This window comes from Haliaeetus albicilla, chromosome 16 (genome assembly GCF_947461875.1).
Source record: "Haliaeetus albicilla chromosome 16, bHalAlb1.1, whole genome shotgun sequence".
NCBI lineage: Eukaryota > Metazoa > Chordata > Aves > Accipitriformes > Accipitridae > Haliaeetus > Haliaeetus albicilla.
In genome coordinates, this window is record NC_091498.1 from 4,434,705 (window position 1) to 4,459,052 (window position 24,348).

General features: G+C 54.8%; 4 protein-coding genes and 1 long non-coding RNA gene across 8 annotated transcripts; 3 read left to right on the top strand and 2 right to left on the bottom strand.

Moving 5' to 3' along the window:
- The first annotated feature begins 71 nt into the window (after positions 1 to 71).
- On the top strand, positions 72 to 9,120 carry PDIK1L (PDLIM1 interacting kinase 1 like). Of its 2 annotated transcripts, none has more exons than XM_069803196.1 (3): positions 72 to 143; positions 1,283 to 2,699; positions 5,437 to 9,120. In XM_069803196.1, the coding sequence occupies exons 2-3, from the start codon at positions 2,415 to 2,417 to the stop codon at positions 6,175 to 6,177; spliced, it is 1,026 nt and encodes a 341-aa protein (XP_069659297.1). In that variant the 5' UTR covers positions 72 to 143; positions 1,283 to 2,414; the 3' UTR covers positions 6,178 to 9,120. The 2 variants fall into 2 exon arrangements, with proteins under 2 accessions (XP_069659297.1, XP_069659298.1); XM_069803197.1 differs by having other exon boundaries at positions 79 to 143; positions 2,398 to 2,699.
- Positions 9,121 to 16,917: 7,797 nt separating this feature from the next.
- FAM110D (family with sequence similarity 110 member D) lies at positions 16,918 to 18,444 on the top strand. Its single transcript, XM_069803195.1, has one exon. It carries the CDS (start codon positions 16,923 to 16,925, stop codon positions 17,961 to 17,963), a length of 1,041 nt encoding a protein of 346 aa, XP_069659296.1. The 5' UTR covers positions 16,918 to 16,922; the 3' UTR covers positions 17,964 to 18,444.
- Positions 18,445 to 18,613: 169 nt separating this feature from the next.
- Positions 18,614 to 20,356, bottom strand: C16H1orf232 (chromosome 16 C1orf232 homolog). 3 transcript variants are annotated; one of them, XM_069803200.1, is made up of 5 exons: positions 20,110 to 20,356; positions 19,648 to 19,725; positions 19,445 to 19,531; positions 19,256 to 19,353; positions 18,614 to 18,989 (listed from the first exon to the last, which is right to left on the bottom strand). In XM_069803200.1, exons 3-5 carry the CDS (start codon positions 19,511 to 19,513, stop codon positions 18,731 to 18,733), a joined length of 426 nt encoding a protein of 141 aa, XP_069659301.1. In that variant the 5' UTR covers positions 19,514 to 19,531; positions 19,648 to 19,725; positions 20,110 to 20,356; the 3' UTR covers positions 18,614 to 18,730. The 3 variants fall into 3 exon arrangements, with proteins under 3 accessions (XP_069659301.1, XP_069659302.1, XP_069659299.1); XM_069803201.1 differs by lacking the exon at positions 19,648 to 19,725; XM_069803198.1 differs by lacking the exon at positions 20,110 to 20,356 and having other exon boundaries at positions 19,648 to 19,928.
- Positions 20,357 to 20,535: 179 nt separating this feature from the next.
- Positions 20,536 to 21,879, top strand: ZNF593 (zinc finger protein 593). Its single transcript, XM_069803202.1, has 3 exons — positions 20,536 to 20,779; positions 21,184 to 21,246; positions 21,401 to 21,879. Exons 1-3 carry the CDS (start codon positions 20,583 to 20,585, stop codon positions 21,540 to 21,542), a joined length of 402 nt encoding a protein of 133 aa, XP_069659303.1. The 5' UTR covers positions 20,536 to 20,582; the 3' UTR covers positions 21,543 to 21,879.
- A 721-nt stretch (positions 21,880 to 22,600) lies between these two features.
- LOC138689442 (uncharacterized) lies at positions 22,601 to 24,307 on the bottom strand. Its single transcript, XR_011328276.1, has 2 exons — positions 23,849 to 24,307; positions 22,601 to 23,499 (listed from the first exon to the last, which is right to left on the bottom strand). It is a non-coding gene; the product is annotated as an uncharacterized lncRNA (long non-coding RNA).
- Positions 24,308 to 24,348: the final 41 nt, after the last annotated feature.

The following is a 24,348-nucleotide window of genomic DNA, read 5'->3' on the forward strand; positions in this document are numbered from 1 at the left end:
CCCCTCGCCGCCGACCAGTCAGAGGGCGCAGAGGCGGCGCGGGGGCGTGGCTCCCGCGGGGGGCGTGGCGGCGGCGGCGGCGCAGGGGAGGGGGGAGCCCTATAATGGCGGCCGGGTGGAGGCAGCGCGGTAGCGGCCCTGAGGTAACGCGGTGGCTGGTCCGGCCCGGCTCGGCTCGGTGGCGGGGAGCGGGTCTGGGTGGTCGCCCCGGTGCGTCATAGTGAGGGCCACGCTACGTCGGGCCCACACGGGTGGGGGTCTCCGCCCCAGGTGTGCGCGGGGGCTGCGAGGTGGCCCCGGTACCTGCTGAGGCGGGTAGGGCCCAGCGGGGCGGGCTCCCCCTCCTCGGGCCGCGGCTGACGGCGTGAGGCCTCGCTCCCGGCCTCCGCCCGAAGCGAGCCGTGTCTCGGTGGTTTCCCTCTGGAGCAAGGTCCGCAGTCGGGGGTCCCGGTGTGACAGCCGCTTGTAGGGCCTCCCTGGAGGAGCGGGGCGAAGAGGAGTGGTGGGGGTAATTTATTCTATTCCGTAATTATTGCTGCTAACGAAGCAGCCGGGGAGGGAAAGGGCTTCCCCTGTGAGATGCCGGCTGCAGCTTCCCAGGCCTGCAGGAGGGAGCAGGGGCAGGCCCGGCCTGTTTGCTTTGCACTGCCTGGCCTGTGCCTGTCCCTCTGCCAGGGCCCTGCAGCTTGGCATGAGCTGCCCCGGTCGCTGCCCTGGGGAGCAGGCGGCACTTCTCATCGGGTTGGGCAATAAACCTCGGTGGCGTTTCCAGACCAGCCTAGCCCGCTGTGGGGGCAAAGGAAGGCAGGTAGCAACCCCGACGCTTGGCAGAATGACAGATCCTGTCTGGTAACAGCACGGAGCTAACTGACTCTGGACATGGGAGGACATTTTCTGCTCATTTTGAACCTGATGTGATGGTGTTTGAGTAACGCAATCTTTTCCTCAGGAAATATTTGGCCACTGGTGAGATTACAGATCCTGCTCTTCTCCCCTGCACGGGAGGGGCTATTGGCCTATCAGATCTGAGTGCGCAGGCTGTAATCTTAATCTGTTCATGATAGCCCTGCTACAGGTGCAGGCTCAATGCATCTTGTGAGCAGAATCTCATGGTAATGTGTTTCTTGGGCACATCACACTTGAGTTCAAAATGTTCTTGTAAATGTTTATCACAGAACTTTGCTGCAAGGTTAAAATGTCTGTGTAGCATTGCCCTGAGACTGATGATACCTCTTTTTCTCTCTCTTTTTCTTTTTTTTCTTTTTTCTAAAAAAAAAAAAAGTACCTAAAACAGTGGAAATAATTGAAAGCTTCCTACTAATAACAGGCTGTTTTGATGTGGTCCTTATTGCCTGGTTTACTGACATAAAGAGAATTACATTTGTCACTGGCAGTCTTACAAACTTTTAGTTCTGCTATGCTAGCTGTGACTTTTTTTTTAATTATTTTTGTGTTTCGTTCTGTTTGACCAGTGATAATTGGCTAGCCAAGCTTTTTTCTGTCTATAGTCAGTGTCCCATTTTGGTTGTTTGTGTAAAGGTGGTGCTGGTGTGTTTTGGTTTGTAATCTTGCAGGGAAGTGTGCAGGGAGGGTCATAAATCTGTAGCAGTGTTTGGTGGCTTGTTTTTTGTGTGTATGTGTCTTTTGTTTTACTTACAGAGCAATATCTTAAATTTTGTCATTTCCCTGTTGAGCAAAAGTGAAAGTTAGATGCTGGGTACAAGCTTCTGCAATCAGTTACCCTTTTTAACTTTTTGTAACTGTAGGCTCCTCATTCAGAGGAGACTAGGTGAAAAATCATAGTAATATTAAAAAAATAAATCGGAAGCGATCTGAAGCATCCTCTTTACTAAAAGAATTTAATGACTAAGCTATAACAGAAACATTTACTTATGCAGTCACCTCCATAAAAGGCAGTGTTAATTAAATCTGTTACTGCCCAACCTCAGGCTTCAACTAGAACCTGTCCTCTGCTATCCCAGGCGTGGATGGAGGGCATGGTACCGTACTATTATTCCCACAGATGTTCACGGAAGTCACTGAGAGAAAGGAGCAGGAGCATACACAACAGTCCTGTCTCAGCACAATGCAAGTCTAGGTTTGAATTGTTGCCACCTTGAAAACTGGGCTGTATTTGAAGTCTTAATAGTCCCACCAAAATGATGTAATTTCACTTTTAACTAGTCCGTGGCAACAGGTACAGGTTTACAGGGTAGCTTCTAGAATGTTCTAGCACTCGAATGCAGCGTTGCGTTCAGGGTAACGCTCGGAGGCGCTGGCCTGTTAATTGCAGGGTTTTGATAGGCCCGATATTGCTGCACCAAGCCCTATGGGGGAAAATACAGCCCAGTTCTTGTTCATAAGTTTTAGTTCTGTGGGTTTTTCCCCCTTCCCCAGAACCCTTGATCTTGAAGATGGTGAGTAGCCAGCCTAAGTACGATCTAATACGGGAGGTTGGTCGTGGCAGTTATGGTGTGGTGTACGAAGCAGTCGTCAGGAAGACCTCTGCACGGGTCGCGGTGAAAAAGATTCGGTGCCATGCTCCAGAGAACGTGGAACTAGCTCTGCGTGAGTTCTGGGCACTTAGCAGTATCAAGAGCCAGCATCCCAACGTCATTCACCTGGAGGAGTGCATCTTGCAGAAAGATGGTATGGTGCAGAAGATGTCCCATGGCTCCAGTTCCTCCCTTTATTTACAGGTACATGAAGCTGAGGTAATGGGGTGGAAGTAATTAATATGGATGTGTAGCTGGGAGGGAAGGAGGTGGGCAGCCATGATGATTTTTTTTTTTGAGGTATGTTTAGTTAGGAGAGGGTATTGTTTGCATTGTTGACACCCAAAAATTATTCTATACCTTTAAAAGAGTGTATCTATTGAACAGTCACCTGTATCTTGTAGTTTGAAGCCATGCCACTCTAAAAGACTCCGTGATTTTTTAATGCAAATCTGCTTTGATAATTTAAGGAAATGCCACAGGTAAAGCAGAAGGGAGGTGTAGGCTGTTGTATTACTTGATAGAAGCCCTCCTGCAGGGTTAATGAGCAGACCTGTACTAATGTCTTGAGACAGAGCTCCGAAGAATTTCTTAATTTCGGATGTCCTTGGAAGAGGAAGTAACCATCTTGATTTAGGAAGCCAACACTTAAAATTCTTTCAGAAATAATAAGCAATTGGTAGTGTGTGGTGAGCCATTTTCTTTTTTGAATAAATAACTATTAATCTCTTCCAAGAGAGGTAAAGGTTTGATAAATAAGGGAATAAATATTGCTTGCCCTGTATGACTACTGAAAGTGTCCTTTAAGTTGCCTTTAAGTTTGAAGATGCGTATTTTTGAAGAATAAGTAGCTCTTGAAAGACTCTACGGATAATCTGATTCATTCCCTTGTCAAGAAGCTGCCCCAACTATAAATCATCCCCTGGCAGAAATTTGTGTCTCTAGTTTAAAAAGTCAGTAGCCCACTCAATGTTTATTGTGTTATCCCTAGTCAGCTTTTATCATTTCAGTTTTTATTGTTGTCATTCTTGCATGTCTAATGTAGGACCTTTTGTTAGTGAACATTCATCTGACAACCCTTCAGGGCTGTCCAGGTCCTGTTGTGCCAAGTGCTGTACCAGCCTGAGAAGGAGGATTCTTGCCTTTGTAAACTTGCTGTAGCTTGGTAGTTGTTACTGGCCTGCTTTTGTGAAGGGATTAGGGTAAAATAATACTGGCTAGCTCCTGTGGGAGAAATTAGTGCCTTACCTTCCTAGTCATGAGTGGCTCTGTGAGAGATTGCATCAAACTTGTGGACAGCTGTACAGGGAGGAGCTTAAAAAAAGCAGGGTGGAACTGCAAGGTGGGGGAGAGCTTTCGGATCACCTGCAGCATTGTTTTTTATGGTAGTGCCTATTAACAATGCAGCATATAGATCCCTGTCTGGTGCAAGCGCTACAAATTGTTTTCCTGCTCCAGAGAGCAAAGAGCAAAGGGCAGAGCTGAGTTGACTCTGAAGAGACTGGGATCAGTTTATAATAGCATGTGTTAAAATAGAGAAAATCAGATCTCCCTTGGCTTGCCCTCTCCTCTCCCCACCCCAGGTGATATTACGTTACAGAGCTGAACGGGTGCAGTGTGTGAGGAGGCTGGCCAGGGAGGGGGTATTAGTGTCTCCTGAAGGGCTTTGGGGCAGGTGCTTAGCTGGTGTCAGCTGAGCTAAGACAGTAAAGCAAGAGTCCTAAACTAGCCTAGTCTTGTGGTGCTTTGCCACTGTCACAGACGTGGTAGTGGATTTTGTTGTCTTAATGCTCTGAACTGAGATGCAAGTACAGCTTCTGTACAGCCGTGTGGAGGGGAGAGGTGTGTGTGGGTGCTCACTTGGCAAAGGAGACTCCCTGCTGTCCTGTGATACCTTAATCTCACTGTTACTGACTATAAGACCTAAATACGTATTTTTCTAGTTCTAACATGGATTTACTGTTTTAAGTTGATCCCATTTGAGTACTAGCTGTGCTTGTAATTAAAGGTAGCTATAAATTGGTAGCAATTTTGCTCTTGGATGGAAGAGGTTGCTTTTTAAGGCACTTTAAAATGCCTCTCTAAACATTAGTAGCTACCTTAATTTTTGAAAGCCTGTAGGAGCTACATTTGGTTCAGTATACATTGGTTTACTACTAACAGAAATAATTGCGAGGCTTACCTTCCAGAGCATGCCAAGAGCCACCTCAGAGGAGCCGAAGAGGCAAATGTGTAGTTTTGTAAACAGGATTAGTAAAACTGACTGCTGGTTTTACTTTGCTTTTTGTATGAAGCAGCTATTAGAACTGGCTGCTCAAGCTACTCACTGCTTGTATTCTAGAAAACAGCTAGTGGGTGGTGGTGGTGGGAAAGGTGTTATGTGCAGCAGCTGTTCAGCTGTGCCTGTAGACTGGCATTCTCCTGAGTTAAGGGATCCTGTGTTAACACTTGCTAGAACACGTTAATGTGTAAGGAATGGAGAATAGGCTTTGAAAATCTATTGTGGCACTGCTTCATCAGTGGAGGACAAATAGAACCCCCTGGCACTGTATGGAGTTTGTTTATACATTAAAGTTGTTAGCAGAATGGGTGGGACAGGCTTTGTTGGGGTGGGACACTGTCCAGCTGAAACAGATGGGAGTGCAATGGCCACTCAGTATCTTTCAAAATACTGTTATCTGGGTCTAGCTCTAGCTTTTGGGCAGGAGTGTCAACTTGATACGCTTCACGTGCATGAAAATAAGGAGGCTGCCAAATAACATTGTGTTGTGTTTATTTTTTTTTTTTACATCAGAAACTTTGCATAAAGTTTTATTTTCACTAGTTGCAATATCTTGCTCTCTGGATTGTCGAGAGGAAGATCCAAACTTCATGCATTTTTCCATCATATCTTTATATTCTTGTGGTCATCAGGTAGTTACGTTTCTTTTCCTTGTTGCAGCTTGTAGAGACCTCATTAAAGGGAGAAATAGTCTTTGACCCCAGAAGTGCTTATTACCTCTGGTTTGTAATGGATTTCTGTGATGGAGGAGACATGAATGAGTATCTGTTGTCCCGAAAGCCGAACCGCAAGACCAACACCAGTTTCATGCTTCAGCTCAGCAGTGCGCTGGCATTCCTGCACAAAAATCAGATTATTCATCGTGATCTCAAACCTGACAATATTCTGATATCTCAGAGCAGGATGGATGCTAGTGACTTGGAACCTACCCTGAAAGTAGCTGATTTTGGGCTGAGTAAAGTATGTTCAGCCTCAGGACAGAATCCCGAGGAACCAGTCAACGTAAATAAGTGTTTTCTATCAACTGCGTGTGGGACTGACTTCTATATGGCCCCCGAAGTCTGGGAAGGACACTACACTGCCAAAGCAGACATCTTTGCGTTGGGAATTATAATCTGGGCAATGTTGGAAAGAATCACATTCATAGATACGGAAACAAAGAAAGAACTTCTGGGGAGTTATGTCAAGCAGGGGACAGCAATCGTCCCTGTTGGAGAGGCGCTTCTAGAAAACCCTAAAATGGAACTGCTCATCCCCGTAAAGAAAAAATCCATGAATGCTCGAATGAAACAGCTGATCAAGGAAATGCTGGCTGCCAACCCGCAGGACCGACCCGATGCTTTTGAGCTAGAACTGCGATTAGTTAACATAGCTTTTAAAGACAGCAGCTGGGACACGTGACCTGCCTGACATCTCTCGATAAGAGCTGCTTCTCACCTAACTGATGGTGCAACTTAATGGCAGTAAAAGAAACGAGCCTGAACTCAACCTGCAGGGTGTAGTTTCTACCAAACGAATCTCTTTTTGAGTTTCATAAATGATACGAATGTGAGTTGGCCGTTGTGTTAACAATGCGTTGATGTGTATAATACCAGGATGTTACATGCAAGTGTAAGATGTGACAATGTTCGTTTGTGTATGCTGGCAGTGGGATGTCTTAAGAGCTGAGACTTGGTTTCCAGCACTATGTCATGGAGTATTTCATACATTCCAGTTTCCTATGTCAGTATTAGGAACTCTTATGGAAAAAAGAGATTTGCATGCTGGTAGTGCAAATCTTCAGGCTTTGTAAAGTAATTCTGTGTATATATTTATGTATACGAGTGACTGGGAGTGTATGCCACTTTTCTTAAATTATTTGCTATGGGTCTGAATGATTGCGGTCTGCTAGAAAACTAGGTGAAGAAGATAGATGAGAAGCATTCCTTCTTCTCCAGGCCTGAATAACTTTATTATTTATTTTTGTTATCTAATGTCAAAGGTAGGGTCTGAGACTTGACTTTGTAGACAAAAAATGCAATGCAAGGGGATCAGCAGTTTTTTAAAGTGCTGACATGGCCAAGCTTAGCACTTACAGCTTAATGAGCTTGTCACTGAGGGAGTCAAATTAAAAATGGATGCAATCAGGTGCTAGCATGTTGGCTAGTTCATTAATCATTTGATTTTGCTTTCTTCTAATAATCAAATACTTTTAACCAGTTAATCTACAGTTTCACAACATGCTCTCTACTCTTCTATCTATAATCCAATAGCACCTTCAGGATTTATAATAGCAGAGTACTGTGGGCTTAGTTTATGGAAATGTGGGTAAGGGAATCCAGCAGCATAGAGTGTTATTTTTAAGATTCTTCAAAATATGGTGGCAGCATAGTTTTCCTGTTAACTGAATCTGACTAGTAATACTGGTCATGGCCTCTTCCTTTCTGGCACTGCTTCTAATCTGGTAGTGATGAGGAGATAAAGGGGTGACTGTTTGTCTTGTAGAACACACCTATTCTCAAATATGGGAGAAAACTCAGTAACCAGTATGTGAAAGGTATCTGATTTGTGTTGCAACCTTGGCTGATTTTTTTTATTTGTTTTCCTCCATTTAAAGAAGTAATATTTATTTAAAAGCACAGATGATAGGATGGAAAGCTTTGAAGTAGTTGAAAGGCTGCTTATCCCCAGCTCTTACTCCCCAGAAGCAGACTGATATGCTAAGAGAGGTTTCACTGCAGCCACCTGACACTGTACGGCAGACAGAAGCTGCTTTGTAATAGTATAGCACTTAGGTCATGGTCCTGCACCCACAAGAACATTCTCATCAATCTGACCTTTTGGAAGAAGTAGAGTCTTAAAAAATTGCCTTTAAAGCTGCAACAAAGGCCAGCTTTCTTAAAATCAATTTAATGGTTTGTTTTGGTTTTTTCCCCAAAAACTTACCCGAAAACTGCCGTAAGTATTTCCTTGTATAATTTTTTTCTCAGATACTGTTCCCTCTCAGTGCTGAGAGCAGTTCTGATCAGTCAGGGTTTATTCTGCCTGAGTATGAATAAACAGCACAAACAAAATATAATTTTTTTTTATTCTTCCAAAAGCAAAGGATTCTGATTCTACCAGACTTCTGGGGCTTTACAGACTACAGGTGGTTCTTACCTGGTGCTGTGTAGAGCAGGTGCCAGATACCCATGGGGCCTTAGTCCTTAATTCTTGTTATTTTGCTTCACTTTATTGTTTAAGGCAAGTTGTCTAAACAGTGATTCTTGGACAAATACACCTTGCTGTCTCTAAACAATGTAGATTGCTTAGAAGATGCTAGAGAAGTAACTTTTAGAGACAGTGTTCCTGACTACAGCAGAGTGCCTCACTTCAGCATCAGTTGGCAGGGACAGAGGCGGCTGCATCGTACCGAGGATACAGCCTGTTGCCTATGTGGCTGTCCCAGTGTTGCTCCTTCCCTGCAGGGAGCTTGGTCTATAAAAGATGACTTGGAGCCTATCTGTGAGCAACGATAAGGAGAGATCTGTTTATTCTTGTGTTCTAGAAGGGGAGATCTGTTTGTTCTCATGTTTTAACTGACTTCAGTACCACTGAAGCCTCAGCTTGTTACTGAAAGGAGGAAAACAAACCTGTCGCTGTCTGTGCCAATACTGTTTCACAGTACTTATATTTCAGTGTGGTCATTCGATGAGTAAAGTTTTAAGAGGGTATATCACTTGTCCTTGTTAAACTTGATCTTTTTAAAAATACCTTGTTAACTTCCTTCTCTCTTGCCCACCAAAGTCAGAATCAACTGTATTATCTTGAAGTATGAATCCTACTACAGAATAATACTACTTACCTCTAAGGCACTTTGCAAATCATCTGATTCTCCTCTGAGGTATTTCAAAGGATGCACACCAAATGTGCTGCCTGCCTGCAGTGCAGAAACAAGTGAATGGCACAGTAAGGTTTTGGGTTTTTTGACTCCCAAAGTGTTTCTTTGCACTGATTGCCACTTTAAAGGGTGGGGGTACCTGAAATCCCTCTCATGGTGCTTAGCCTTGCTGTTGGGTGACACTGAGTGTTTCCTTGGTTAACACTGAATGGTAGTCCTTGAGGTCTGTGTTCTGTTTGATTTCTGTTGTCTGAGGTCTTTGTTTTAAAACCTTTGATAAATCAAATTGTTGTAGCAGCTATGGAGTTACTCACCAGCGTGACACAAAGTCAAGATACTTTTCAGCACTCAGAAAAGATTTTTTTTTCAAATCTTTCTTTAAAAACTGTAAAATATATTTTATGGAGAATTTATAATGAGGAAATTTATTGTGTAATTTATTAAGTTCATGACTGTTTTTGAAATAAAATCTGAATTTCAATGAAGTTTCTGACCTTTCTACAGAGAAATGCTTTCTTCTCAGTGCAGTGTCATCTAGCTGTGAGCAAAGCTGCAGAAGGGTTTATTTGCTGTGCTAGGACAGAAGTAAGCTGTAGTACTTCACAGTCACACCGTAAGTGATCCTAAGCTTGTAAAAGGTGCTAGGTTGGCTAATAGCTGTGCTGCTCATCGTCTGTGGGTAGCGGTAGTGCCAGACTTCCACTGCTGGAGGATTTGACAGAGGGAGGCCAAACTGGATGTGAAAACAGAGCTGGCTCCTGGACTACTTGAAGTGAGCCATGTCTGTGTGGGCCCTGCGGCTTCTGCCAAGCCCTTGAAGAATCAAAACAGTGCTCTTCTGGGTGTACGTCACTTTCAAAGAGGGGATTAAAGACTAAAAGCAGCATTCTTGCATCCAGTATGTGCTTGAAGTTGTTATTACAAGCAGACTGAGTACCACCCTGGGCTGTAAGGGAATCTCTGGCAGGCTCTGCCTACCCTGCTACTGGTACCGCTGGATTTTTGAGGCTGCAAATAGATGTTGCTGCTCTCCTGGGCACTGATGCTTCTCTCGTCGAAGCAAGCCTTTCCCCTCTAGTTCCTGCCTTTGCCGGGGTAGGATTTCACCCAGAAAGCTGCCAGCCCTTGTTCTGTGGGTGAACCTTGTTATCCCCCCTGTGCAGAGGGCTGAAGGCAGCCCAGCTAATGTGTGCTCTGCTGGGTTTCCCTCCTGTGTAGGAGGGCCGAGCGCTGCTGGCTTCAGCTGGAGCTGGTGGAGGGAGCAGGCGTGTGCAGGCTGCTGGGGCTGAACTGGGTGTAGATGGTCTGGAGGTTTGTGAGGGATAGTGGCCTGCTGGTCTCACATGCCCCAAGAAACCTTAGAAATAAAGGTGAGGAAACACTATTACTTCTACGTGCTACAGGAGCCTAGGAGTCATTTGCATGTTTTAATTAACAGTGCTCTGGAACAAAGGGTTGTGCAGACTGGGAGTGGGAATAGTGCAAACTGGAAATGCTGTAAATTGTTTTGTCTTGCCATTTCTTACCCCCGCAACACACCCAAGCCCAGTCATCTGCTGCGTGCCATGCGCTTGCATTGTTGCCTGCGTATCCTGGTGCCAGAAATCAGCAGATTCCCCACCTGGCAGGAGCTGCGTGGTTAAACCCGTAAATCAATGCAGTCATTGCAAAAGAGAAAGGGATTAAAATTTAGATTATTTTTTATTAAAGGATAAGCACCTTAATTAAAGGAGAAGGTCACACATATTTGATTAGTTGTAAGACTGGTGTTTTTAAATATAGACACAAGCTAAATTCCTCCCCCGCAAAATGAAGAAAACTAAGCCTACGTACTTGAAATATATATCTAGTCCATAGAGGAGGGAAAAAAATCTCCAAGGAAATGCACTGGTGCAGAAATTAGATGTAACTAAGGCTGCGTCTCAGCTGGAATAACCCAACCTTCGCTTTATTTTCCTTTTTTCTGCAGAATGCCGAGGCCTTGGGCTCCAGCTTGCCCAGCCCGTTTCCTTGGGCAGGGCTTGGCTAGGCGATCCCTGCTCTGCAGCGCTGGGCTTAGGAACTCGCCTTGTTTGTATTTTCATTTTGTGTTGGTTTAAACAGAGTTTTCCTTCATGCCAGCCAATCGTTGGTCCTGCGCAAAGTGCAGCGTAATGGCAGATGTTGCTTTGTGGTTGAGATAAGTCCTGTCTTGGGGAGCCGGCAGCCGCCTGCCCGCCCCTTGGAAGGGTGCCCTTGCTTCAGAGAAACAACTTTTTTTTATCCCCCCAGCCCCATGCAGTGGCTGGCTGAGCCGACACACATGCTCAGGTGGCCTTTGGACCGGGGACAGCACAAACGGCTGAATTTTTGTGTTGTTTTTCCCTTTGTTCCACCCATATCCAGTGAATCCTTCTATGGGGTATATCGATTGTTAAGTGTTTTTAATCTTTACTGGTGGTTTTTGTGGTGAACGCAGGGAGTTGTCCCACAGATAACTAGTTAGGAGTATTTAAACACAAACTCTATTTAATGGGCACTGCTGAGCGTTGACTGTTTAGTTTCCTTTTCGGTTGGAGGGGCTGGGGAGCCGTTTATGCAAAGTGCAATTTCTATTCTGAAGTGCAATGAAGGAAGAGGGATGTATCTGAAATGCCACAAACTGTCCAGACCGTCTGCGCTGTTTGGGGAGGGGTGGGAGGTGGAAATACAAGACTGAGCTGCTGCAGATCTCTCTTCATTAGCTCTGTAAGCGTTTTTGGGGAGCCTGAGACCGCGGACACTTGTAAGCAGAGCAAGCGAAGCATGGAGAAGTGACCTGAAGGATGAGCCAGCACCACCACTGCGTCGCTGCGAGGGGAGCCGAGGCCCAGGTCATGTTCTTCTGAAATCCCTTTGTTCCCAGATGAATTTCCAGATTATTTGGGTGCCTGAAGCAGAAGGCAATTGCATAAGGGCTGCAGTTCATGAGGAGCAGCTGGGGCCAGTGCAGGGGCCACGGGCTGAGCCGTGGGGCTGGTGGTGGTTGGAGATGCAGCCGCTCTCTTTGGGACAGCCCCATATTCCCAGCTCCCGTCCCACACTCCACCAGGTAAAGCGTGCTGGGCTGGGGTGCTGGAGGACACAGCTGACTTGCTTTGCGTCCTCCTGAAGAGGGCAAAGGGAGAACTGCTGCTAGAATTGCAAGTGCTCAGAGGCCTCTTTAATCTCTGGGGTTTGAGATGAAAAGAGATGCAACCTAAAAACCTTTGCGTGTCCCTTGCAGCAGGTGGTGGGTTCAGCCCAGATGCTCGTTGTTGACCCTGGGGAGCCTTCCCTCAGTCCTGGCAGTGCCTTCCATCTCTCTCTGCCTTTCCTGTCTGTCCCTGTGGTCCCAGTACTGACCTGTTTTGCTCCTATTGTGGTTTAGCCCCAGCCAGCAACTGAGCACCAACGCAGCCGCTCGCTCACTTCCCCTCCACCCAGTGGGATGGGGGAGAGAATCGGGGGGGGGGGAAAAAGTAAAACTCGTGGGTTGAGATAAGAACAGTTTAATAGAAAAGAAAGGAAGAAACTAATAATGATAATAGTAACGATAATAAAATGACAATACTAATAAAAGGATTGGAATATACAAAACAAGTCATGCACAATGCAATTGCTCACCACTTGCTGACCGATGCCCAGTTAGTTCCTGAGCAGCGATCCCCCCAGGCCAACTCCCCCCAGTTTATATACTGGGCATGATGTCACATGGTATGGAGTACCCCTTCGGCCAGTTTGGGTCAGCTGTCTTGGCTGTGTCCCCTTCCAAACTTCTTGTGCCCATCCAGCCTTCTTGCTGCCTGGGCATGAGAAGCTGAAAAATCCTTGACTTGGTGTAAACACACTGATGTTTTCCGTTGTTGCAAAGTAGTGCTATCAGCATTCTTCTCATACTAAATGCAAAATGTAACACCATACCAGCTACTAGCAAGAAAATTAACTCTATCCCAGCTGAAACCAGGACAGCTCCATAGACACTGAACAGCCGGCAGAAGTCAGCAAGGCCGGCTGGTGCCCATGGTGGGTTTTGAAGCCCCCACTGCGGGTATGAACATCCATGGGAGCCTCAGCGTCTTCTGGGCCCAGCTGCTGTGTAGTTTCTACTTGCACCAACTTGTGGGTGGCTGCCCTAGATTAGGTGTTGGTTTCAGATTTATTCATGCCCATTTGAGCCCTTGATATTTTTAAACTTGTATAGCAAGCCTTCCACTCCTGCCCTCTCCCGAAGGAAAGCGCCTGCACCCTGGGCCCTTTCTGGCTTGCAGCCACCCAGCTCCCGTGGGCTGCTCTCCGGGCGGTGGCATTTGCATGGACCTCAGACCAGAAAGAGCTTTTGTGGGTTATGAAAGTAAACCAGCAAGTAGAAACAGATGGCTGTGTTATCAGGTGTTGCAGTCCTGTCTGCATCTGGTCACGGTGGAGTTAAAGTGATTTATTTTTTTTATTATTATTATTTTTAAAGGAGAAATGCATCTGGAAAGGACTGAATGGGACACAGCCAGCTTCAGCCCTCCTGCTGCCTGTGGGCATGGCAGCCTCTGGCTTCCCTGCCTGCTCGCCCGGATCCATCAGAGCTGTGGTGGGAGCCCTGCGCTGGCCATGCTGCTCTGCTGCTGCTCCTCAAGCCTGATGTGTGGGTTATAGGGTGGGGATGTAATTAGCAGGGCTGAGAAGGCTGTGTCCACCCTACCACGAGCTGGGAGGGAGAATGGGCTTGCAAGGAGCTGGGCTGTTTAATTGGGAGCTAGACATGCTCTGAAAAATGGTGTTGGAAGGAGGATCTGTGCTCTGGGACTCGTGACCTTTGAGGACTTTCTCAGGCTTTTCTCACCTGCTGCAAGGGCTGGAAGTTTCCATACCTGGCCCCAGCTGCGGCAGGGTTTTTCCCGGGATTGCTTTGCTTGCCTGGCACCGTGCTCGCTTCCCAGTGAGCTGGGAGGAGAGGGAAGCAGAGCCCCATTGACGAGCAGAGAGCACCTTGTGAGAGCTCTGAGTAACCTTAAATAAAAACAAGGGACTTTGAGCATCCACATGACTAAGAAAAGCCACCTGGTGCATTCACAGGAGGCTGATTACTTGGGTAATCCCTTCCTAGAAGTTGAAGTGACAAAACCCCCATCACCTCCGCAGGGGAAGCAGGAGCTGCCTGAGATGCTGATGCCAGGAAAGGCCCCTCAAATCATCCCTTTTTGTATCCCAAAGGGAATCTGCCTCGTCCAAATATAACAGTTCAACAGTAAGTGCTTGGCGAGTGCTCTGAGGAGGAGCCGGAGAGGAGGGCGGTCGCTCTGGGGCAGGGGCAGGCGTTTGGGTAGGAGCATCCCATGGGAGCACCCTGGGTCTGCCAGAGAAAGGTGAATCCAAGGCTGCTCTTACTCACTTGTGGCTTTACCAGAACGGCTGCCGGGATTCCAGCTTGGAAAATAAAACCTGTCTTAATAAACAGTGACTCACGTTGCCTAGAGTTAAAAATAAGGTCCTGTTGGCTGCCCCTCTCCTGCGTGGGAACCCAGGCACTGTCTTCCTGGGGGCAGATCCCAGGGCTGCCGTGGGTTTCTCCATCACTTGCCCCCATCCTTTTCCCCAACTTCCTCTGGAGATGGTCGGATTTGCTCTGGTGCGGCCGCATCCTGCACACAGAGCCGGAGTGCTGCTGGAAACACAACTGCCTGCATTGCTCCTCTCCAGGTTTATTAGAATAGAATAGGTGGTTTGTCCCTTCCTTGCTTTTACTGGAAATTTTTCCGGTCCTGGCAGAGCTCAGACAAGCCCTGGCTGCTTTCATCCTGTTCAGCCTCCATTTTAGCCTCCGTTTTTGTCAGCCCCGGAGTCCTGGCCCCGGCCCCTTTCTGGCATCAGTGCCGTTGTGCAGGGAGGTACTGGATGCTGACCCAGCCCCAGTTCCCGGCACTGGCTCCCCAGCAGCGGCACCGCAGGAAGGAACTGGGGTGGGGGCCAGCAGCGCTCGGGGTCGGGTGCCCTCTCCTCCAGGGACGGAGTGCCCTGGCCTACGAGTCCCGGGATGAATGCCATGACTTTGTCCCCACTGGAACCTCCCGATGCTCTGAGTCCCTGCAAGAAGCCTGGGCTGGGCTGTACCCCAGCTCTCCATCCATACTGGTTGCAAGAGGGATGGAAGGAGCTGGGGGGGTCCCTAGGGAGCACTGGGGGCTTTCTCCGTCCCCACTCCGAGGTGCTGGGAGCCCAGCTCGGGGTGCAGCATGTCCTTCCCCCCCTCTCCAGCTGCTGCGGTGCCACGTTCGCAGCCCCCCAGGTAGGCGCTGGGGATGGAGGGGGACCGGGGGCTGCCCCCATGGGAGTGCACGGCCTTCGGGAAGGGGAGAGGGCAGCGGTAAAAATAACCCCTGGGCCAGCTCCAGCCTGTTGTGGCTTCCTGCAATTTACAGCCCTTCCCGGGGGGAAGAGGAGACAGGAACGGGCCTGGCTCGGGGCTGGCTTTGACCCTTTCGCCACCAACGGAGAAAGTGCCAGAAGGACCCTTCCTCCCTTCTTCTCCCTCACCGGCCAGGGCAGGATCCTGGGGAAGGGGATCGTGGCGGGCTCCTGCTCCTGAGCTGCACCCAGCATCTTGGGGTGGATGAAGAAAGAGAAGCTGCTGGAACGGGCATGGTTTCCCTGTCCCGTTCCTGATGCCCTGTGTGCTGGAGGGACACAGAGACACAGTCCTGCCTGGGAGGAGGCAGAGATCTCTGCTGCGGATCCCAAAATCCCAGCCAGGCTCCCGTAAGGAGATGGAGGGAGGAGGAGAGCTGGCAGAGGTGAGCTGGAGCTGCAGGAGAAGGAGGGTTAATGCTGGCTCGGTAGAGGCAGGGCTCTGCAGTGTGAAGGCTGTGGCTGGGGCACATGCTGGCAGGGTGGGCTGCTGCTGACGGGGCTGGGCTGGTAAGGGTTAATGGGGTGGCTCTTCCTCTTCCTCAACCTCTATATGAGGCTCCTGCTGGTTCCAGGCTCAGTTTGCTGCCAGCAGCCAGAGGGGCAGGAGCTGAGTGAGACTAGAGCATCCCTGCATCCCATCCCTGCATCCCTGTGTGGGCTCAGGTGAGCGTAAGCATCCTCCGCCTGCCGAGCCCAGTGGCTGGGCATGGATCCTGGCAGCGGGACTGGGATGGGGAGCGTGCAAGTGCACTGGTACGGGTACAGGCAGTTGCATCCCGGGCACACTGGGTCTGCCGGGGTGAAGCCGGTGGGTGACGGGACCGTGTGCTGAGGGCACCTTCCCTTGAGCGGCAGCGGAGCTCTGCCCGGCACCGCGGGAGGCTGGGGAGCTCATCCCTTGGGAGTGCAGGACCAGACAAACAGCGTGCCTCAGTTTCCCCATCTGTACACCAGCCATGAAGCCCGTGGGCTGTGTGTGGATGTGCGTGGGCAGAGGGCTCCCGGGCTGTTTGCTCTCTAGTGAGTCCTGCTCTGCCCAATCCCATGTCCCTGCTGTCACCTGGGGAGGCGGCGGTGCTGGGTCAGCCGCTGGCAGTGGGGTGGCTCTTTGTGGCCATTTGGGCCTCTTCTGCTCAGCAAAACCATCTGCTTTGGGCATTTACAGCCATCGGCTCAGGCTCCAGATCCCCTTCCCCCAGCTCCCACCTCCATAGCCGGATTCACAGCCCAGACCCGCACGGATGCTCGGGTACAGCTGAGCAAGAGCCATCACACCCCAGGGCTAATAAAAGCCCCTTTGCTCCATGGCCCCCCACGCATCGAGCAGGAGAGGTACCTTCCCTCCAAGGCAGCCGAGCCTGGCCTGACTGCGGGGAGCACGGCACGGAGACCCCAAAACATCCCCCGGCCCCTTCCCTGCTGCCACCAGGCACGGGCCCAGCCGGGGCAGCTCGCCAGCTCTCCTGCGCACAGGATTTGTTCTTGTTGTCCCTGCACTCGGAAAGATAAGGTGGCCGGGCTCCGGTATTTTTTCCTGTTGGAAGCTGCTCCTGGGATGCGGGTGAAGCCGGCGGATGCTCGGCGCTTCTCTCTTCCTGCCCGTGGATTCTTCCTGCCTGGGCTGGCAGGGCTCGCTGCCTGCTGCCCGGCTGCTTGGCGTGGGATTGAGGGGATCACCCCCCCCTTAAGCTCCGCTTCACCCCCCAACATTCTCCTGCCACTTCTGCATCCTCAGCATTAACCCCAACTCTCCTCTCTCCTCCCAGGGCTGAATCCAGGATCCGTGTGAAGCTTCGTGAACCTCCCCAGCCGCAGCACCGGACACCCCCCCCAGCCACTCAGGAGGGGAGCAGAACAACCAGGGGTGCAATTTTGGGGTTGGGGGGCAATGGTACCCCTGAGCAGCCCCCCTCTTGCCGTCTGCACCTCCAGCAACCTGCGCCTCGTGGCCCGTGGCCGCAGCTCCCCCCTGGCCTGGCTGAACCGAGGCCCCGAGTGTCCGCAGGAGTCGGGGGGCAGTGGGGGCCGGAGACCCAGCGCCGTGGAGCGGCTGGAGGCCGACAAGGCCAAATACGTCAAATCCCAACAGGTCATCAACAGCCGGCAGGAGCCGGCGCTGCGAAGCTGTTCGCCCCGGTTCTCCCCCCGCAGCCGGCGCCTCCTTGCCCGCCAACAGTGTAACGAGTTGTGTCAGGGCTCAGAGCTGAGCCGGGAGGGTCCCAGGAAGCTGCCGTGCCCCCAGTCCCCTGTGTCGCGCCGGACCGGCGGCAGACGCCTGCTGAGACCCGACTCCCTCATCATCTACCGGCAGAAACGGGACTGTCCAGGTGGTGACAAAGAAAATGCCAAGGGCTCCGGGCTGGTGCGACGCCTCTTCCAGGGACCCCTCAGAAACAAGCCCCCCAGCTCCCCCCCAGCCAGGGGGCTGGGTGAGGGGCCGCCGGCCCCCCTGAGCCCCGAGACCCCCATGCTGTGGGTGCCCGCGGAGAAGGAGGAGGTGAGGACGCCGGGTGCCAGCAGCGGCGGCGGTGGTGGCGGTGGCATCTTCCCTCTGCCCAGCAGCCCCATGGCGCAGCCCCCTGAGCCCCCCGGCAAGCAGGCGCTGGCTCTGCGCGTCTCCCTGCCGCTCTCGGAGAAGGAGCGGTTCTTTAATTACTGCGGGCTGGACCGGGCACTGGTGGAGCTGCTGGGACGGGAGCGGTTCGGACCAGCGGGCTGGGACAACGCCTCGACTCGGCATCCCGGTTCCTGCGAGTCGGAGCCCGGGCAGGCCTCGGAGGGCAGCGAGGGGAACGTGGGGCTGGGTGAGGAGGAGCAGGATGCCCGGCTTGGCTCCACCGTTTCGGTGGTGGAACGCAATGCCCGCGTCATCAAGTGGCTCTATGGCTGCCAGAGAGCCTGGGCGGCCGCCAAGGAATCCACCGTCTGAGCGGAGGCAGCCTGGCCGGGGACGAGGACGTCCGTGTGGTTCCCGTTTGGCTGGATGTGGCCCCTCGCCCTCGGTGAATGTGGCCGATGGGCTGGTGGCATCCACGGTCCTCGTGCCGTGGGGCTGCTGCTGGCTGGGAGGGCCACCAGGTCTACCCCAGACCCAGGGATGGGGGTACCTGAGGGGAAGGGGGTCCCCTGGGTGACTCTCTCCTTGACCCCAGGGCTGGCAGGCTGCTGTCCCCTGCTGTGACCCATCTTCTCCATCCTCCCTGTCTCCAGCCCAAGGTGGTGGGATGGGCCCACAGCCCCCGTCGGCCGCTCGTGTCCTGCACCAGCTGCAGACTGGGGGGGGGGTGGGCAGAGCCTGAGCCCCCCCTGTCGCGGGCAGTGCCCACCCCACAGCCCCCTCTTCCCCAGAAAAGGGGCTGCTGAGGCCAGAGCAGCGCTGAATAAACTTGATTTTTGTCGTTTTTTTTCTAGCCTGGCAGTGTGTGTGGTTTGTGCGGGCAGAGCCCGGGCTTGGGGGGGGAATGCTTCAGGGTGGGGGGGTAGCAGCTCCCCATCCCCACCGTGGGGGTCGTGCTGCTCCAGGGGTGACGGGGCTGCCGGGGGGGGGATCAAGGGCAAAGAAAGCACCAGGCAGGGCTTGGGGAAAAGGGGCACCTCAGGATCTTTAGTGCAGACACGTTGCCGAAACCCACCGCGGAGCCCTTGGGTGCGGGCAGGGGGCTGCCCACTTGGAGAGTCCGGCCAGCACGTCCTCCTCTAGTTGCCCTTGGGGGCATTCTTGTTCCTGATTTCGGCCAGTTTGCCAGCCAAGAAGCCCCAGCGGAAGGCCCCTTCCTCTGGCTCCCGCAGGTCGCTGCCATCGTCACCCGGCGGCTCCCCGGGGCTCTCACCCGGTTCCGGGGGGGGCACCGCCTTGTCCGGCCCCGACACCTGCTGCCACTTGGTAGCAAAGAGATCCCAAAAGCCGGGTGCCTTCTCGGAGGGGGGTGGCTCGGGCGGCGAGGTGGCCAGCGGGCTGGAGAGGGAGCGGGGATGGGGACGTCGGTGTGGGGTCCCTTCTTGCCGGGTCCCGCAGTGGCCAGGGACTGGGACCCCCAACCCCCCCAATACCCCCCCTCCATGCCGGCTCCCTCCCTGCTGCCCCCCAGCCCAGGCCCACAGGTATAGGCAGTGGAGGGGGATGAGGTGATGGAACAGGGGGATGTGGGGGCTCCACAATTCCCAGGGGCTGGATCCAGGCTCTGGGGTGTGTGCCCCCCCCCACCCCGAGCTGCAACTTACTGGTCTGCGCAGGACTCTGGGCTGAGCAGCTGGTGCTCATCCTCGCTGGTGAAGAGGGACGAAAGTGTCCGCCAGCCCCGGGCACCCACCCCCTGCACCTGCGGGGGAGGCAGCATTGGGCTCACCGGGGACCCCAAGGTCCCAGCAGGCCCCCCCGGCCCCCCGCTTCCCCCCCAGCCTCCTCCTCACCTTCCTCGCCAGCTGGGACACGGGGCTGGGTCCCTCCTCCATCAGCCTGGGTGTCTCGGCCGTCTCCATCAGCTCGGGGGGGTCTCCCTGCAACGAAACCCCCACGTGAGGACAGGGGTGCAGGCAGGGGGAGGGCAGGGAGGTTTGTCACCCCGCTTTGGGGGGACCCAGGCTTGGCGGTCACCCCCACACACACACCCTACCTCCTCCTGCAGCGCTCCGTCCGCCCGCGTCCCCCCCAGTGTCTGCAGCACTTTGGCCTTGTAGATCCTCCAGAAGCCCTGGGTCATGGTGAGGGGCTCAGCGGGGCCAGAAGCCGGCGGGTGCCGTGGGGAGCAGGAGGGGTGGGGGGCTGGGCGCCCCCCCCGTGCCTCCCCGGCGATCCAGTGGCTTCATTAAACTTTCAGGGGCCACTTCCAATGCACAAAGGGGAACCTGAGCCCGGCCTGAGCCGGGGGCAGCGCAGGGGCAGCTGCTCTGGTCACCCTCAACCTCCCCCCCCCTCCACCTCCCTGCCCCAGCCCCCCAGTGCCCCTCACCCCTAGGGGACCCTCCCCAAGGCTGGGGTCACCCCAAGCCCACAGTGCAGAGGAGGCGCTGGGGCTCGGCGCTCCTCACACATTCCGTCCCCCCCGTGCCGTGGGTCCTCATTTATAATTGATCACCCAGAGCGGAGGAAACACGATCAGTGCTGGGACACGGTGTGCTGAGCCCTCCCCAGCTCATCACACCAGTGACCGGGGCAGGACCGGATCCCGTCACCCCCTGCCCCGAGGCCAGGCCCTGTGTCCCGCTACGGGGACAACCTGGGGACGGCTGCCACCGGGTGCTGGGGACCCTTGGGGACTCGGCTGGCCCCCGGGACCGTTCACCGGCCCCGGTTGGAGCGGGGCTGGCCACGGCCGTCAGGCAGAGATACAGGGCTGAGCCTGGGGGCGTGGCCTACCCCTAAATGGGCGTGGTCTTGCGGTCTATGGGCGTGGTTTGCGGTTGCGTGGGCGTGGTTTGCCGCCACACAGGCGTGGTTTGCCGCCACACAGGCGTGGTTTGCCGTCTCCTGGGCGGGGTGTACGGGCGTGGGGCGGGGCCTATGCCTGCGCCTGCGCACTACGGCGCATTCTCCCGGCGTGGGTCCGCCATGTCACCGCGCAATGGCCGCCGTACCGGGGCTCACCGGGCGCACTCGTTGGCCCGGCAGTTGAAGACGAAGCGGCGCCGACGAGACCTGGATGAGATTCACGGGGACCTACGGCCCGAGAACGCTGCTCGGTTGCTGCGGCAGGAACCCGACCCCGACCTGCCCGGCTGCGCCCAGTTCTACTGCCTGCACTGCGCGTGTGTGGGCCGGGGTGGGGGGGGTCCTGGTCGGGGGGGGGGGGGGTCTGGGGAGGGCTTTAACCCTTTGGAGGGGGGGTGTCTTGGTGCTGGGGGGGGTCCCTGCCCCCTGGGAGGGGGTTGTTCTGGTCCAGGGGATGGTCCCTGGCTCCTGGGGGGGGGGGGTGTGTGTGATCCTGGCGAGGGGGGCTCTGATCCCTTTGGCGGGGGGAGATCTTGTCCTGGTCTTGGGGGGGACTCTGGGCCTTGTAAGGAGCTTGTTCTGGTTTTGGGGGGGACCCTGGCCCGGTGGGGCTGGTCCCAGGGGTTTGGGGGGGGGTCCCTGGCCCCTCCGTAGGGCTCTCCCCAGCCCCACTCCCATTTCAGGGCCCCCTAACCCCCGGCTTCTTGTCCCCCCACCCCAGGCGCTACTTCGTGGACCTGACCAGCATGAAGGAGCACTTCAGGTCCAAGGTGCACAAGAAGAGGTAAGGGGGAGCCTGAGCGGGGCCCCGGAGCAGGTCGCAGCCCCTTGCCCCTATTTCGTCGGGGTGAGGCAGGTGACGGCGTCGTTTTGGGGCCGGTCTTGTTTTGAGGAGCTGTGGTGGACGGCTTCAGCCCTCCTCTCTGCCTTCCCCACAGGCTGAAGCAGCTGCGGGAGGCACCGTATACACAGGAGGAGGCTGAGCGCGCCGCCGGCATGGGCTCCTACATCCCCCCGAAGAAGGTGGAAGTGCAGACCCAACCGCTCGAGGAAGTCGTCGAGATGGAGGCATCCAGCTGAGCGCAGCGGACTGAGGGGCCGGGCGGCTCCGTAAGGGCATCTTTGTCTTCAGCTTTGTGAGGAAAAAAAGTGCCCCGGCGCAGCCTGCCAGCAAGCAAACGCGCCGCTCCTCCTTGCCAGCCCTCCTCGCCAGAGCACTAATGAGGAGAAGGAGCCAGCGAGACCCCGGGTGCCCTCGCTGTGCATCCTTCTTCTCGGGGAAGGGGCAAGCGGCTTGTTCCCTAAGCGCTGGCATGACTGTACACTCGTCTCTTTGTTTTTAGAGCGGTTTTAGGCCTCTCTCCTTGGGTCAGAGGTTGATCCTGGTGACTCGCCCATTAAAGTATGTCAACCGACAGGCCGGCAGTGTTGAGAGCTCTCTCTGAGTGTGACCCAGGCCCTGGATGGAGGGTGGCAGCCGCCCCTTGGGGTAGAGGACAATGTCTCGGTGTTATGCTTTTCCCGAGCACTCCAAGGGGAATACTGCCAGCGTCTGTGCCAGCCCAGAGGAATGGCCTCGTCCCGATGCTCCTGCTCTAGCAGGGTGGTAAAGCTGCTTCTGCTTTGCCCTCCTGGCAGGGGGTTCCCAGCCTACTGGTAGCAGATACGGGGCTGCTTTTTGGGAGGATTATGTGCTTGAGTGAGCTCTTTATCAAGCACTTGGGTCTGTATGGCGAGCTGCTCGTTGTGCTGGCCCTGCCCGTTTGGGCCCTGAGAGGGGACTGCTGGTGTCCCCCCGGCAAGGAGACTTTTAGGCTCCTGTCCCCTAAAAACCCAACGCCTGCAAGTGATTTCATCTTCCCAGACGGCTGGGGCTGCGTGTGTGGTGTGGTCAGCCTCCCCGCCTCACGTCCACCAGCCTGATGCTGCTGTGATCCCGCTGCTGACCCTTCCTCCGCCTGCCTGGCTTTTGGGGGACTTTGACGATGCCACCACCCGCTGCTGCGAATTCCTGCAGAGCGGATCTTTGCCGATGCAGCCCTGGCAGCAAAACCCTCAGGCCAGAGGTTTGACCCTCCTGCCCAGCCGGGGATGGGGCTCTGGGCTGGAGCAGCAGAAAAGCAGAGTGACAACACAGCTGTGCTCAGCAGGAAAGGGTTTATTTCTACACAGCCCGCCCGGATTTGTCTCCAGCTCCGGGGAGATGAAATGCTGCAGCTCTGCGTGGGTTTGCTGAGTGCGAGGGGGACCGGGAAGGTTGCAGACCCCATCCCAGCGGGACGTGCCTGCCCAGGGGACACGTCGCTGACCCCGTGGCCCCGTCTCCCCCCGACCCCGTTGTTGCAGAGGTCGGTCTGGTCCCAGCCCTCCCCGCCGCGTTACCTAACGGCTTTCGGCGCTGACCTCCTTTCCGCAGGGCCAGGCTGGCTGCGGCCACAACGCGGTCCCCCCCACGCAGGGATGGGGGGGGCTGCGTTGGCTGCCAGCGGGGTGCAAGGGGCCACCCCAGGCCCCTTCTGCTTGGGGAGAAGATGGAGATGGACACAGCACCAGGCTCCATCGTCCATCCATCTATCCGTTCAGGCTCTGTTCGTGTTGCGGCGGGATCGTGGTGTCTCGCAGCGGTTCGGTCAGGGGCTCAGCTGGCGGCTCTGGAGGTGGCTTCTCCGTTCTCCATCCTGGTTGTTGAACCGGCTCCCGAAAATGGGGACGGAGAGGGGGACAGAGGTGCATGTCCCCAAGCCCCGGGGCATCGCACCGCCCAGGCATGGAGGGAAGGGCTGGATGTGGCGCAGATCAGCTGGAAAGGATCCGCATCCGGCAGCTCAGCTCCGTTCGGGCGTGGGGTGGGGGGGTGGACAGCGGGCAGAGGGGGACCCCAGCCCCCTCCTCATGGCTCTGGGGGGGCTTTGGTGGGGCTGGCCATCCTCCGGGCGCTGTAGAAGGAGAGGCAGAGCCCAGCAGCCGCCAGTAGCAGGGCCAGGGGGGTCAGCAATCGCCCCCCCGGCTCGGCCCTGCGCCCCGCCGCCAGCTGCATCTGTGGGGGGAGAAAGGAGAGGAGAGGGGAGCGCTGCGAGACCCTGAACCCCAAACCCCCCAGGGTCAGGGGACCTGAGGCCGTGCCCTGAATGTCCCCATCACGCTCGGCTGGGATGTAGGGGCGATGGGGGACAGCTTTGTGGCCCCCCCCCCCCCCCGCCCCGGGGCATCCAGGGATGCTTTTGGGGTGCCCCATGCAGGGTTAGCGAAGCTCCACCAGCAGCACCACTGGTGCTAACATGGAGCCAGGATATGGCCGGGCATGGCTTCCACGGTGGGCAACCTAGGTGGGGTCCTGGGGGTCCCTGCAGGCTCCCCCCCCCCCCCAACCCCTGCTCCCCCCTTACCTGGAGCAGACGGAAGTACCCCGGAGTTAAGCGTCTGGGGCGGATAATCATGGCGTGGCGGGGAGCAGCAGGATCAGACCCCGCAGGTCAGTAGCGGGGGGGCCCCCGCCACCCTGCTCCCAACCCCAAGACCCCCCCCGTACCCCGACCACGAAGCGGGGTCTGCGTCTGTCACCCACCCGCCTGCCGGCTCTGCGGTCCCCTCGGAAAGGGCGGCACGCACCCGGCAAACGCCGAGCAGCTGTCAGCCGCGATCAGCGCCCGCTGCTCCCCCAAGCGCACACGCCGGGGCGGGGGGGAGACGGGCACCGAGGCGCTGGCGGGGGGGGGCCAGGGCAGATTTTGGGGTGGGGGGGGGGAGGGCAGGAGAGCTGGGCTCAGCACGTCTGCAGGCCTCTGTGTGGGCTGCTCCCTGCCTCAGTTTCCCCACTTGCAAAGGAAAGGGTGGGAATTGTGCCTTGGGGGGAGTGGAGTGACCCCCAAAATCCCCGGGTGGTGGG

Coding starts and splice junctions, on each gene's coding strand:
- PDIK1L (XM_069803196.1), top strand. CDS start 2,415: ATGGTGAGTAGCCAGCCTAAGTACGATCTAATACGGGAGGTTGGTCGT. Junction 2,700..5,436: donor GTTCCTCCCTTTATTTACAG/GTACATGAAGCT, acceptor TCCTTGTTGCAG/CTTGTAGAGACCTCATTAAA.
- FAM110D (XM_069803195.1), top strand. CDS start 16,923: ATGGTACCCCTGAGCAGCCCCCCTCTTGCCGTCTGCACCTCCAGCAAC.
- C16H1orf232 (XM_069803198.1), bottom strand. CDS start 19,734: ATGACCCAGGGCTTCTGGAGGATCTACAAGGCCAAAGTGCTGCAGACA. Junction 19,532..19,647: donor ACGGAGCGCTGCAGGAGGAG/GTAGGGTGTGTG, acceptor GTTTCGTTGCAG/GGAGACCCCCCCGAGCTGAT. Junction 19,354..19,444: donor TGTCCCAGCTGGCGAGGAAG/GTGAGGAGGAGG, acceptor CCTCCCCCGCAG/GTGCAGGGGGTGGGTGCCCG.
- ZNF593 (XM_069803202.1), top strand. CDS start 20,583: ATGTCACCGCGCAATGGCCGCCGTACCGGGGCTCACCGGGCGCACTCG. Junction 20,780..21,183: donor TTCTACTGCCTGCACTGCGC/GTGTGTGGGCCG, acceptor CCCCCACCCCAG/GCGCTACTTCGTGGACCTGA. Junction 21,247..21,400: donor TCCAAGGTGCACAAGAAGAG/GTAAGGGGGAGC, acceptor CCTTCCCCACAG/GCTGAAGCAGCTGCGGGAGG.